The sequence below is a fragment of the Gadus chalcogrammus genome, chromosome 16, assembly GCF_026213295.1.
Source record: "Gadus chalcogrammus isolate NIFS_2021 chromosome 16, NIFS_Gcha_1.0, whole genome shotgun sequence".
In the NCBI taxonomy this organism is placed as follows: domain Eukaryota; kingdom Metazoa; phylum Chordata; class Actinopteri; order Gadiformes; family Gadidae; genus Gadus; species Gadus chalcogrammus.
This window is the reverse complement of record NC_079427.1, coordinates 252,842-267,582: the sequence shown is the minus strand read 5'-3', so window position 1 is coordinate 267,582 and position 14,741 is coordinate 252,842. Positions and strand designations below refer to the sequence as shown.

At 48.2% G+C, this 14,741-nt stretch overlaps 1 protein-coding gene across 1 annotated transcript; it reads left to right on the top strand.

Moving 5' to 3' along the window:
- Positions 1 to 12,671: 12,671 nt before the first annotated feature.
- LOC130406634 (uncharacterized) lies at positions 12,672 to 14,526 on the top strand. Its single transcript, XM_056612301.1, has 6 exons — positions 12,672 to 12,685; positions 12,810 to 12,926; positions 13,167 to 13,250; positions 13,373 to 13,557; positions 13,780 to 13,998; positions 14,111 to 14,526. Exons 1-6 carry the CDS (start codon positions 12,672 to 12,674, stop codon positions 14,524 to 14,526), a joined length of 1,035 nt encoding a protein of 344 aa, XP_056468276.1.
- Positions 14,527 to 14,741: the final 215 nt, after the last annotated feature.

Sequence of the window (14,741 nt, the reverse complement as noted above, 5' to 3'; positions counted from 1 at the left end):
TGCCATACTACAGCGCAGAAGAACCACCTGCAGTGTGGAACCAGCCGGGCCGACTCAGCATCGAGGGCCTGGCACCCACCGTCACCACCCAGAGGCCGCAGAGGCCTTGAATACCGGGGTCGGGATCGACGGAGGCTCGAAGGTATAATGGACTGTGCATCCTCTCTCCCTTACCGGAGAGATTACCATATCAAACTAACCCTATCAATGATAAACAACACAAATATCTTATTGGAGAGGATGAACCCAAACCTAGACGTTTTTACGTACTACCTAAAATACACAAGGATCCTACAACATGGACAATACCTTTCGAAATCCCCCCGGGCAGACCAATTGTCTCTGATTGTGGCAGTGAGACTTATTACACTGCTGAATTTTTAGACTTTTTTCTAAATCCCCTTTCTACTAAGCATCCATCTTATATAAAAGATACATATCACTTTGTGGAAACAATTAAATCACTAATAGTACCACCTGAATGTCTATTGTTTTCCATGGATGTTAAAAGCCTATATACTAACATCCCTATTCCTGATGGCATCCTATGTATAAAGAACACTTTGGAAAAATTTCCAGACCCAACACGTCCGGATAGACAAATATTACAGTTATTGGATATCAACTTAACTAGAAATGACTTTGTTTTTAACAACCAATTTTACTTACAAATTAAGGGGACAGCTATGGGTAAGAAGTTCGCCCCTGCTTATGCTAATATATACATGGCCCAATGGGAAGAAGAAGTTTTCTCTAAATGCCAGATTAAACCATTGAAATACTTTCGTTATTTGGATGACATATGGGGTATATGGCCAGGATCTCGAACAGAATTTTTACAATTCATGTCCATCCTAAACTCCCATAATCCATCGATTCAACTCACTTATGAGGTCAACAACACAACAATAGTTTTTCTGGATACCACAACTTATAAAGGCCAAGATTTCCATTTAACCTCAATCCTAGATGTAAAAGTATTCTTCAAAGGAACAGATACACATGCCCTCCTATTTAAAGACAGTTTCCACCCGAGGCACACATATGAGGGACTGGTTAAGTCTCAAATATTAAGATTTAACAGAATATGCACCAATAAGGTTGACTTTAAAGAAGCTACTCGGATACTTTTCCAGGCTCTTAAGAATAGGTTATTCTAGACCCTTCCTTAGAAACTGTTACAAAACATACCTAAACAAAAAGGATATCGTGAGGAACCAAACCAAATCTATCCCACTTATAATAACATATACTTCGATAGGAACAACTCTTAGCAAAATGCTTAAATCCAATTTTAACAACCTCCTTACCAAACACACACCATTTAATGACCACAAAATTATCGTGGCATATAGAAGAAATAAAAATTTAAAGGATATACTTGTTCGAGCCTTGTTTTCACCCTTGGATAAGAGGGCTGAACCTAAGGATCTTAACCCACAATTTGTTAGACTTCATTTTGTAAAAAATCATATAAACAATCTATGGTTCCAAATAACCCAACAATTCACTCCTATTTCATATAACTGTGTTTACCTTATTCACTGTTCCCTTTGTCCCATCCAATTTGTAGGGGAGACAGGTATCACATTGGCAACTCGTATCAGACAACATAATACAGATATTAATAACAACAGATACCCAGATTTACCACTAATTCAGCACTTTAGAGCCCATGGCTTGGATGCTTTGAAAATGGCTGGTTTACAGGGGAACGTTACCTGGACCCTTGACCAGAGGAGAACGAGAGAGGACCGTTGGATTGACAAATTGGGAGCTATAGCTATACGCCCACACATACCCAACCTTAACGTTAGACCCCAACAACAACCAACCTTAAAAAGAACCTAACCCATACCATTTACAACCCTAACCTTAACCCAGCATTTCTTATACCTAACCTTAACCTTACACGTCTACATCTTCTCTTTCTGGTTTACATTAATCAAGATTATGAATGTTTTAATTGTATAATGACGTTTTTGGTTTTTGATTATCACAAATAAAGTCCAGTTGATTCCTTTTCATTATATTAAGGTGGTTGTTATTACCACTCATTGTTTTCATGTATCGTTCCTCTCCAAACCATCTGGGGGCACTATTTTACCACGACGGGCGTTTTTTCATCCTTTACGCGGGGATTATATTCTATAGTTTTATTAAAACAAATGTAAATACTTACCATCGTATTTTGTTATATTGTATCTTATAGGACACTTACCTATATACTATGCCCTTTATGCTGTTCATCTTTTTTCTAATTTGTTCGTGGAATTAATGTCATCCCCGGCTACCACGGGAAGTGGTTTCTCCCACGAGTTTCCGCGGGAATTGCTATTACCAGTATGTAATGACCTTGTTATATCATTCCTGAAGAAGACCGCATGAGGTCGAAACGTCGAATCTTTTGTAAGAATTACAATAAATACCTTACAAATGTAATACAAGGACCTTCATCATCATTTCACTAGGTAATAGCTTATTTTCATCAAGGATTAGCTTATAACGATTTTTTAAATCCTTTTTACCGTTTTTACACGATGAGCGAATGGACCGAGGTGCGTTACAAAAAACGTCGTGGTCTTTTCCACTCACCACGAGGTAGGCCGCAACATCCCCGAGCGGAGGATTGGCAATATCCACGCGACAGAGATGGATACCAATCATCACTACCGAGAAACCGACGTCCCTATATACCACCAAGTAACCACCTGCGTTATGGAGCCAGACGGGCCGACCTACCACCGAGGCCCTGGCGTCCACCTCCACGTGCCAACCTACCACCGAGGCCTTGGCGTCCACCATCACCACCTAGATATCAGGAAAGAGGCTACCGTTACCCACCTAGGGAAAGGCCCTTCCATTCACCACCAAGGGACCGACGTCTCCGCATACCAGACGGATATAGACGTCTCCCTTCACCACGAAGAGACTACCGTCCCAATCTTGGATCACGGGGTCGGGATCGCAGGATGCCTGAGGACCGGATGGACCGTGCATCCCCTCTCCCTTACCGGAGAGATTACCTGCAAAAACTAACCCTAACCCTAACCCTAACCCTTTTTCAAAAGTGGTAGATGGCTCTTAACCTAACCCTAACCCTACCCTAACCCTAACCCTAACCCCAACTGGTCTGTCGCCCAGCGCCGCAGAGCGGAGGCGATTTGGATCGCCAGACTGGGTTCCCTGCAACCTTTGGGTTTGAATGTGGGGGTGGGTCGTGGATCTCGGGGTTTAGTTTGATGATGGCCCGTGCACCCGCCGTTGCCGCCTTCGGCGGCACCGGCTTTAATTTTGACCTAACCCTAGCCCTAACCCTAAATTAAAAAAAATAAAAAAATAAAAAAGGGTTAGGGTTAGAATATACCAAAAAAGTGCACCACAGACCACCACCAAACGACTCAAAATGGCCAAAAACGTGCTCCTAGACACTTTGTCAAATTTTCACCAAATTTTCAGAAAATTTTCTAAGTATTTTTACATTGGAGTCAACGGTAGCTATGTGAAGGAAGTGAGCTAGAACTCCAAAACTGCGCACCCATGTTGGAGGAGCCGAGAAAACCTTCCACACAAATTTTGGTAAAAAAAAAAAATGGTAACACCCCTTTTTCCCGCGTTTAGTGAAAAACTTCAAATGCGATTTTCTATACCAAAACAAGCCACCAGGTGGCCAAAATTTTGCACAAAGGTCCGCCTCATAAATACCTACCAACCATAGGAACCTTGTTCCCACGCCCCTCCCTCAGCTCCCGTAAGGTCGATTATAGCTGTTTTCCCATGTTAAAAAAAGTTGCCACTAGGGGCGCCAAATTTCTTGGAGATGAAGAGGGGACCAAGGGCTACCACTGGCACTATCCCAAATTCCCACGCCCCTCTGTAAAAAAAAAAACGAAATTGCAGTACCCAAAAAAACCGCGCCATATTTTTTTAAGAAGGCCGCTGGGCCTAGACCTATCCATGGGTGGTCGCCGAATTCCCACGCCCCTCTGCGTTCTCGAACTAGCTCAAAAAAACCGTTTTTAAAAAGTGGTAGATGGCTCTTAACCTAACCCTAACCCTAACCCGTCCGTCCGTCCGTCCGTTCGTGCTCGCTCGCTCTTTGGATCCTCCAACTCTACGAACAAAAGGACAACATTCAATCAAACCTCTCCCTCTCCCTCTTCCCCTCCCCCTCACCATCCCACCACCACTCTGCCCTTCGCCGGGTTTGAGAAGGTGGATGGGAGTCGGAAAAGGCATAGGGCGGCCGGGTAGGAGTGTAGCGGTAGCCACCGCACACCTAGTTACTTCTGACATCTCTCTCTCTCTCTCTCTCTCTCTCTCTCTCTCTCTCTCTCTCTCTCTCCCTCTCTCTCTTCTCTCCTCTCTCCTCTCTCTCTCTCTCGTCCCTTACCATCCCACCACCACTCTGCCCTTCGCCGGGTTTGAGAAGGTGGATGGGAGTCGGAGAAGGCCTAGGGCGGCCGGGTAGGAGTGTAGCGGTAGCCACCGCACACCTCGTTCGTTCGTTCGTTCGTTCGCTCGTTCGCTCTTTGGATCCTCCAACTCTAAGAATAAAAGGACAACTCTTAATCTAACCCCTCCCTCTTCCCCTAACCCTAACCCTAAAAAAAACTTTTCTAATCCCTTTACCTATAGGCTTTAACCATGATGAAGCGGAAAAACCTAGATGATTTTCAGACTCAGACCCGGCAGTTCTATAACTTAATAAGGGTCAGCCACCACCTGGACAAGGTCCAACGGGGTCCTCGGGAAAATCCAGCCCCAAGGTTCCTGAGGGAGGTTGAGGGGTGGCTCTCCCAGATTATCTGCCCGGCGGTCCCGAGGGACGGGACGGCCGTGTTCCTAAAGGGGAATGCGGAGAATTGGCTCCAGATGGCTCTCCAGACCTTGATGGAGCACCATCTGGAAACGATCCGGGAGCTTAGGAGGGTGATTGACCCATCGTTAAACGGGGAATGGGAGGAAGCCTGGCGGGTGGCCGTGGGGTGGATAAAGAAGAGGTTCCCGTACATTAAAGATCGGCTCCTTGGGTCCATCTGGGAGGACCTAAACAATAAAAAAGATACATGGAACCACCCGGTGGCGGTAATATCGCCACCACCCTCTAGTGAGGGGGGTAACCTAGACCCCAATCAATCACCCCTGAAAAAACATCAACCCGGCCCACAAAATCGGCCGGTAATACCTACGGAATCTGCGGATATATTGAATCCCAGGGGGGCTTTGGCCCCATATGATAGCATGGGGGTTCCGGGAGAGGTACGGCCGTTAGGTCGGGTGCTAGAAAATATTGAGGCCCCACCCCCACCACCTCCCCCTAAAGCCCTCTCCCCTCCCTTTGGAACGGACGGGGTGATACGGCGGATTCACGTAAAAGAACGCAACCCATATTTTGGGATATCTGGGGACGCGTTGCCGGGCCGTTCCAAGCCCCTTACCCTGGCGGATTTTGATTTGCCCCCCTCCCCCCCATTAGACCTTTTCACACAACATGACCACAAAGGGAATAAGGACCTGAATTGGGCCTTAGAGCCAACAAGGAAAACCCTGGTAATAGGGGATTCGAATGTGGCTAGGTTGCCATTGATTATGGACAAATGGGTCCAGGTGGATTGCTTTCCGGGTGCTAATATCGCACAGGCGGCACATCTTCTCAAACGGAACACCCCCACGTCAGGCGAGGTGGAAAGGGTTATTCTATCATTTGGGTTTAATGATAGAAACCGTGGCAACACCTCCCTGCTGGGGGACTCCTTGGGGAGACTTGTGTCGGCGGCTAAGGCCACGTTCCCCAATGCTCGGGTGTATATACCGGTGGTGAGCTTCTCTAGGGACCTTGATGCTATTCAGAGGGTGAATTTAAATCTCCTGAATGGGTTGATTAAGGGCATCCCGGACCATATTCCTAGGCTGACCCAGAACCATTTTCGGGTGTTGGAGGATAAGATCCATTGGACGGTCTCCACGGGTAGCCGGATGTGGGCTTATTGGCGTTCTTTTTTAGGCCAGCGCACCCGGAGCCTGCTGTCCAGCCCTTAATTCAGGACAAATCAGTTATTAATTTATCCTCCACTTTCCGGCCCCACCCCCGACACCTTAAAATTCTTCGTAAAGGTCTTTCATTTATCCCCACCCCCCCCATCAATAACCAGAAGGTGGCCCTAAGGGGGCACCTATCGGACTACCACCGGAGACTTAAACTCCTTTCTTATTTTGGTCTCCTCAGTCCACCATCTGGAGGATCTTTACTGGGGCTGCCCAGTTGTGACGGACTGAAAAAAATACCATTTAAAATGTGGCTTTTTTGAAGGATCACTGTGTACGTTTTTTCAGTCCGATGAACCACCTGCAGTGTGGAACCAGCCAGGCCGACCCACCACCGAGGGCCTGGCACCCACCGTCACCACCCAGATGCCGTCTAGGCCTTGAATCCCGGGGTCGGGACCGTCGGAGACTCGAAGGTATAATGGACCGTGCATCTCCTCTCCTTCACCGGAGAGATTACCCCCTCAAACTAATCTCGCCAGTGCCTAACCCGAGGGCTCTCCGACGTCACGACCCCCGTTTCTACACTAGATCCTATGCGGACGCCATTTCAGACCCGGACCGGACTTCGGTCGGTCACGATGTTAAACATATTCCCGCAGATCCAGAATTTAAGTTGTTGGTGACGAGCTTATACGCCTTTATAAAGGCGTCTCATCATTTATTACATGTATCACGGAATAACGAGGGTTCCGCACCTCGCACGATCTCCAAGATGGTGGACACGCTATCCTCCATGATTAAACCCTCTGCCCCTACGCCGTCTACACGTCTCCTCATCGAAGGAGCGGCCAGAGAGTGGGGCCTTACAGTATGCACCATCCTCAAGCACCACTACGAGGATGGTGTTGAAGGAAGTTTGGAGGGTCTCCCCGACCTGCTGACGCACAATTGGAAAGAAGCCTTCGAGACCGCGGCCCGTTGGGCCCAGAGATGCCTGCCGCGTATTGCCGAAGCAACCATCGCCGCAGCAAGGGCTCAAATTACAGCCATAGCTGTTATGGAGAGGGACCCACCCCACCCACGGCCTAGACGAGCAAGGACCCCGACGACCTCAACACGGTACCGGGCTACGCAAGGCGTCCCCCTCATTGGGATGACAGAGCTTGCGGGGACCAGGAACACATCAGATGATATACCACCAGAGGACGCCAGCGGACCACCAGACCCGGAGCATCAGCTGACCGAGGAATCACCGGAACCCTCCGTTTCTTCTTCTCCCATCTATAACCCTACTTCACCTGTCAAGGGGGGCCCCCCTTTTCTATTCACAGACTCTTCGGACTCAGGTGACCTGTCCGAGGGCGAGCAGACTGAAAACCACCTGCCGGTGCCCCATCATACCTACTTGGTAACTGCACATCCGTTTACAACACGTAAACGTATCCCTGACCATAACTATCCTTATCTACAATCTGATAGTCCCTCAGGAGCTCACCTTCTCCATTCTCCAACTCTGTTGGAGGGACAGCACTTAACAACATGTTAAAAACTATTCCATTCCTTACAATACTTCACATAACCAATCTCACATTTGAACACCTTAACATGACCTATTACAACCCAACCACTGTACTTACCTTATAACTACATACACTACATCAACCCTAATCATAACCTAGTATTTCTCATGCCTAATCTTAACCATCTTTAACCTAAAACCATTGCATATAACCAGTCACACATTGGAACACCTTATAACCCAATTTCTATACTTACCTTAAAACTACATACACCACATAAAATTCTTCGTAAAGGTCTTTCATTTATCCCCACCCCCCCCATCAATAACCAGAAGGTGGCCCTAAGGGGGCACCTATCGGACTACCACCGGAGACTTAAACTCCTTTCTTATTTTGAGGGGAAACAAACTAAGGATCCACCCCCCTTTAATTTAAAATCGACCTGGGAGCCTAACCTCTCGAGCTTGCCTAGGGAGCTGCTAGCCCTATTTTTGAGGGACCATAGTGGGCTGCGTGGGGCACAACCAATACCGGTGGAGCCTAATCTTTCAGATATGGAAAGACAGGCGCTAGAGGAGTTACGACAAAATACATCCATTATTATCAAGCCAGCTGATAAGGGCAGCGCGATCGTGATCCTGGACAGGGAGCAATACGTGCAGGAAGCCTTGAGGCAACTGCAGAACACAGAATACTACCAGCCGCTTGCTAATCCAATTTATTTGGACACAGCGGCCCAAATCAGGGGGGTGATAGATCTTATGACTTACAACAAAATTATTTCCCCGAAGCAGAGCAAGTATTTAATAGGGGAGGATACCCCCCGGAAAAGGCTCTTTTACCTCCTCCCTAAGATTCATAAGGCACCAGATACCTGGCCGGTTCCCTTTAAGATTCCTCCGGGAAGACCGATTGTCTCGGATTGTGGGAGCGAGAGTTACTGGGTAGCGGAGTTTTTGGACCATTATCTGAACCCCTTGTCGACCCTTCACAAGAGCTATTTGAAGGATACTTATGATTTTCTTGGAAAAATCAGGAACATAAAATTATCAGCCCCCTTCTTTATCTTTTCCATGGATGTGGAGAGCTTGTATACTAATATTGACACCAGGATGGGCCTGGAAGCAGTACAAGCTCTAATGGATGAGAATCCAGACCCATCCCGGCCAGATCAAGACATCATCAGGTTGCTGGACATTAGTTTGTCCAAAAATGATTTTGAGTTCGATGGCCAGTATTATCTTCAAGTAAAAGGCGATGGGTAAGCGTTTCGCCCCGGCCTATGCGAATATATACATGGCCACATGGGAAAATACAATCCTGCCTAAGTGCCCTAAATCGCCCATATATTATTATCGTTTTTTGGACGATATTTGGGGTATCTGGACCCATGGGGAGGAGGAGTTCCAGAGATTTGTTCAAATTCTAAATTCCCACCACCCCTCAATTAAGATTAAGCCCCTCTCCAGCCCCACATCAATGGACTTTTTAGATGTTACCACGTTCAGGGGGCCCGACTTTGATACCACCGGCCAATTGGATACGAAGGTTTTTTTTAAACCTACGGATTCACACGCCCTCCTCCATTACAGTAGCTTCCACCCCAAACATACCTTTCGGGGTATTGTCAAGTCTCAGCTTATCCGTTATAAGCGGATTTGCTCGAGGCCGGGGGATTGCGTGGTGGCAACGCGGACCCTTTTCCGGGCGCTCAGGGATAGGGGTTACCCTAGATCCTTCTTGAGAGGGGTCAAGAAGGATTTTCATAGGCAACCGGGCCCTCCTGTGCAGAGGGGGGGCCGTAAGAAACATATTGTACCGTTTGTGGCAGTTTACTCCCCCTTGGCCACTAGGGTCATGAAGAGGACCAGGCAGAACTTCGAGGAAATAATGGCGGGCACTTCCCTGGTACGGGATACGAGGATTATATCCTCGTATAAACGGAACCCGAATTTGAGGGACTTCCTGGTCCGAGCGAGGCTCCCCTCCCGGCCAGCACCACCCTCATCTCCGGGACGGTGTAGGACGGCAACCAACCCGACAACTAAGGCCACCTGTTTCCTGAAGCGGAACATTACGATGAGGCATAAGAACTGTGTATATAGGATCGAGTGCAGGCGGTGCAAAATGGCATATGTGGGCGAGACTAGGAATAGCCTTGCGGCACGCCTTTCCTCGCATAGGTACAATGTCAGAACGGGACGAAAGTCGGACACCTTATTGGTAAAACATTTTTTGTTGCATGGCCTACGGAATTTAAGGCTGATCGGCTTGCAACACAACTCCCTGTGGACAACAGGGGAGAGGAAGAGGGCGGAGCGGGGTTGGATTATTAGATTGGGGGCAGGACACCCCAACGGCCTGAATGAGGCTTAAGGGTCCCCAAATGGATTATTTGGTTATGGTTTATTATCATCTATGTTCTTTGAAAAAAATAAAAAAAATATAAAGGAGGGGAGAACCGATGAGGCTTCAGGTAGTCTCCACTAACCCTAACCTCACACAAACGATGACGCCCAAGCAGTGTAATGCATTGCGTTCAAATATGTAACTCTGAGTCTGGAATAACGTATTCATTCATTCATTATGGATCTAATCATTGTTTCTGTACAAGTCCCGTCTCATGCCACGGCAGCGCTCTCACTTTATACGTCCTCCTCCTGTATAAAAGCTAATATGGTTCAGACAACTTCTACGCCCCTTCAGTGAGGCAGAGGAATGATATGCTTTTTCAGCGAGGTTTTTTGTCAGATCATCATATTTCGGGGAAGACCCAGGACTAGGTGGAGAGATTATATGTCTCAACACTGGCCTGGGAACGCCTCGGGACCCCCCCCGTCAGAGCTGGTCAATGTGGCCCGGAAACGGGAAGTCTGGGGCCCCCTGCTTGAGCTTCCCCCCCCCCCCCCCCCCCCGCGATCCAACCCCGGATAAGCGGACGAAAATGAGTTATATATATTATTATTTATTATTATTATTATTATTATTATTGCTGCAAGACTAAATATTTTACAGGCCTACACACGCATCAAATACATTAACTAGTTTACTCAATAATCGCCGTCACAGCACTGGCTGCGTCTCAGCCGCGTATCTCTCTGCGATTTTGATAATACAAATGATTTAAATTATTGGAATCCTATATGAATAACATTTAGACCACAGATCAGTAGAAAAATATCAATAGGCCTGTATAATTTGTTTTAATTATTTTATTTTATCGTAATTCGTTTTTATACCTCAGGTGAGCTATAGGCTACCTGAAGTCAAGTCAGTGTTGCCAGATCTGCGAGTCAAAGGTGACCAAAGCTCAACCCTTTGCGTTGGCGCGGACCTGGCAACCTCGCGGGTTCTTCTGTGGGTATAAAAGGACCACGTGGATGCTTAAGCTGTCTTTTGCAGTTTGAGCAGGTGGAAGAGATACATTCAGTTGCTTGAGCAGAAGATCCCAGTTCCCGAACATTCCATTTCCCGAAAATTCCATGCAAGTGCTGCAGCAGCAGGGGGCATCCCATTATATGTTTTTTGTATGCGTCTGTGTTTTTTGGCCAAATGTTTTTGTATGTTTTTCTTGGATTTAGATTGGAATCGGCGGTGGCTTCTTGGCCCCCTGCGTAGAGTATTCATTTACATACACCGTGTCTGCGCGCATGTGTGATGGAGGTCAATATAGAACATCCTGTGTGTGTTAGTGGGTGCTACATATTGGTGGTGGTTAGTGAGGTCCCCCCTTCACTTTAGGCGTCTTTGAGTGTTATTAATTATTATTATTCTTCATGTTTAACCTCTGTTTTCCTCTTATTCCTAATCTGTTTTACATAGTTTTGAATGATGACTATATGCTCTGTAAGGTGACCTTGGGTGTCTTGAAAGGCGCCTCTAAATTAAATGTATTATTATTATTATTATTATTATTATTATTATCATCCATGCGCTTATACCGTCTTCTGCATAGTTTTTTTCGGGTCCTGCATGCGTTGAGACGGATGTAGAACAAAACATCCACGTGCTTGTGACTGCATATATATACTTTGAGGAACAAGGAAGGGAAAGATCTTCTGAAAATGACTGATATGTTGTAATAATATGAACGATGATGATGATGACGATGATGATGAAGAATAATGTTGGACCATCACTGTGTTGGACAGTGATGATTCAGTGACTTGTAGTGAGAGTCCCCCAAGCACGTGCAGAGAGACTGAGACTTAAATAGGATGATGGGACAAAAAAGCATTTAAGTTATAGTTTGTTGAATGTGAAAGCTCTTCATATGCTTATATCTGATTAATGTATTCATTATCTATCCATCTCTCTCCTCTGTTTTGGAAGGGAGCGCCCAGACAGGAGACTCGTCTATTGCCTCCGGTGCAAAAGGGGGTCCGGTGCACTGTCGGTCCACCTGAGGAGGGTGTGCATGAAGGACGACACGGCGGAAGAATGCAATGCGGAATTGCAGCGTGCCAAAGAGTCCCAGAGAGAGTGGGCCAGGGTTGGTAGACGCTGGGAATACCGTGAACTATCCGCCATGGTTCCGGATGAAGCGTCTCGCCGCTCACTGGTCGACCACCTAGAAAACAAAGGATTCTTTGTCGTCGGTGAACCGTTGCGCCCCGCGCATTGTGCAGTGCCCAGGTTGGTTGCGCTCAGGATTTGATTAGCATTTGAGGGGACTCTTCTTTTTTTTATTTTCATGTCTCAAGTGTACATTGCTTTTATGAATCTGTGATGCATGTCAGCTCTCAGGAGACAGGGAACAGGCCTGAGCACCAGCGTCTGCTGGAGATGGAAGAGGGTCGGACGGAGGAAGCTTGCCATGGGCTCCTGACGGGAGAACGGTTGCCGCATCAGCAGATGACGATGTTTCGCTACTTTTGTATGGCCACCCTGACGGTCACGCACCGTGTACCGGAAGAGACGGTGGTGGACTTCAAGGTAACTCATTCCAATGTTTCCCTCCAGCCGCTTTCTGTTTCCCTCCAACTTTGACTCTGCTCGGTTCGAGTTGTTTGTATCCTCGCCTACAATAATAGTCCCCCTGTAACAGGTGACTGAGTGGAATGACAGGCAGGTGAGCGCCGGTGTCGGGGCGACTATCTACTTCGGAGACGGTGCGGACAGAGCTGTTATCAGCGTGGACGAGGAGAGGGTGAGCAGAGCATGTCTTCCTTTTTGTTTTCATGTTTTTGTTTTGGTGTTCACATTCAAGTGAAGAAAGCGTTTCCACGGACGGGATTTCACAGCTTTGCCTTTCGTTTCCCACCGACAGTAGTTAGGTGCCTACTTCACGGTCATCAGGCCGCTCTACCTGTCGTGGCAAGGGGAAGTGGCGGACGACAAGGGCTGCTTCTTCCTGGGGACCACAGGACGTCCCGTGGCCAATCCCAGGTCCGATTTGTGCCGTCTCTGGAGGCGGTGAGTGTACCCTTTTATTACTTAAACAGGGGTGTGGCAATCGCACTCACTAAGCGACCAGAACTAGCAGGTTGCTTGTGTGACTTGTAGCTGGTAATTTTTAGTGCTAGTACTGTTAGTTGGTTTGTGTTCTTCACGCCAGACGAGGCATATTGCAAACCGCTGAATATATGCTCCGACTTAAACAGACATTTTTCTCGGTCTCTGTTTTTCTCTTCCCCCCCCTCCTCCACGACGCAGCTGTCGGAAGATCTGCGAGGCAGCGGGCCCGAATCCGCCGCCCCTTACGGCAGAGGCCGCTGGGACGTCTTCCCGGGACGCGAGGTAAAGGCATAAAAGCGTCTGCTAAATTCCCTAAACGTAAGCCTCGTGCGTTGCGGCGGCGACTCAAACGCGTCCGACATCACAGCCGCCCGATTGACACGTGTGCTTTTCTCTTCCTGCAGTTCTGTGTCGGGGAAGGGGTCGCGTGACGACCAATGGGACGCTTTCGTCAGTCAATTCCCCGTGACGATGGGTGCCCTCGCGCCCTCCAAAGAGGACCTTGTCGGTGCCGGGTTTGGCGATAAACGGACGGCCTACTTCAAATGGAGGCGCATCCAGTTGGAACAGCGTGTGCTACACGTCGCCGGTAGGCACCGGCTTTGTCTTTGTCAGATACAGATACTGTATGCCGTCTGTGAAGAGCTGCCTAGTGTCTCGCTATGGCTGCATCTCCTTTCCCCATAGCCTGTGCGTCTCACCGACTCGCATACACAACGCCTCTGTCGCTCACTCCCAGTCTCACTAACTCACTGCCTGCCTCACTCACTAACTCACTGCCTCACTAACTCGCTCCCTCTGTTCTTACCAGATTCCGCTGGCAGGCAGCGACCGACGGAGGCCAAGGTGGCAGCCGTTTTAGCCAAGGAGAAATGGAAAACCAATGTCCCCTCCCTCCCGGATGTGCTCAAGGCGTGGGTCTCCCCTTTAAAGGCAGCCATTGAGGACGACGAAGGCGTCCTCAAGTCAGTGGCGGAGCAACGGTGGAAGGGGATAGATTTCAAGGAATATGGAGAACACAAGGGCAGAGGTGAGGGAAGACGGGAAAGCACAGTGCAAACTTTATTGTGATGACTTTGCCTTGGCAGCAAAATAACAGCTGTTTACGTGTTTGTGTTTCTCTCTCTCGCCCTTCTGTGCAGGCGTCATTGCCACCATGCCGTTCCCCAAGGGGCACGTGATATGCGACTATCACGGAAAGCTCATCTCTGAATCCGAGGGGAAGAGGCTGATGGATGCAATGCAGGAGGGAGTGATGAGCTACCTCTTTTTCATCAGGGGCAGGCTAGGCACCAAGCTGTGCGTCGACTCCCAGAACTTCCCCTGCGAGTGCCACCCTGGAAAGGACACCTTTGGGAGGCGCATGAACCACCCGGGCAAGGCGGCCAACGTGAAGCCTGTGGTGTTCCAGTTGAACTTTCCGGACGGAGCCAAAGACACTGTCCTGTTCTTGGCCAAGAGAGACATAGACGTCAACGAAGAGCTCCGTTGGGACTATGGTGTGAGACGGAGGTCTTTCGGAGAGGAGGGCATGGACCTGCCATGGCTGGATGACTGAAACGATTCGCGTTGGTTCATACCATCGCGTTCGTCCCCTTTACGGCAGAGGCCGCTGGGACGTCTTCCCGGGACACAAGGTAAAGGCCTAAAAGCGCTTTGGATAAAAGCGTCTGCTAAATTCCCTAAACGTAAGCATCGTGCGTTGCGGCGGCGACTCAAACGCGTCCGACATCACAGCCGCCCGATTGACACGTGTGCTTTTCTCTTCCTGCA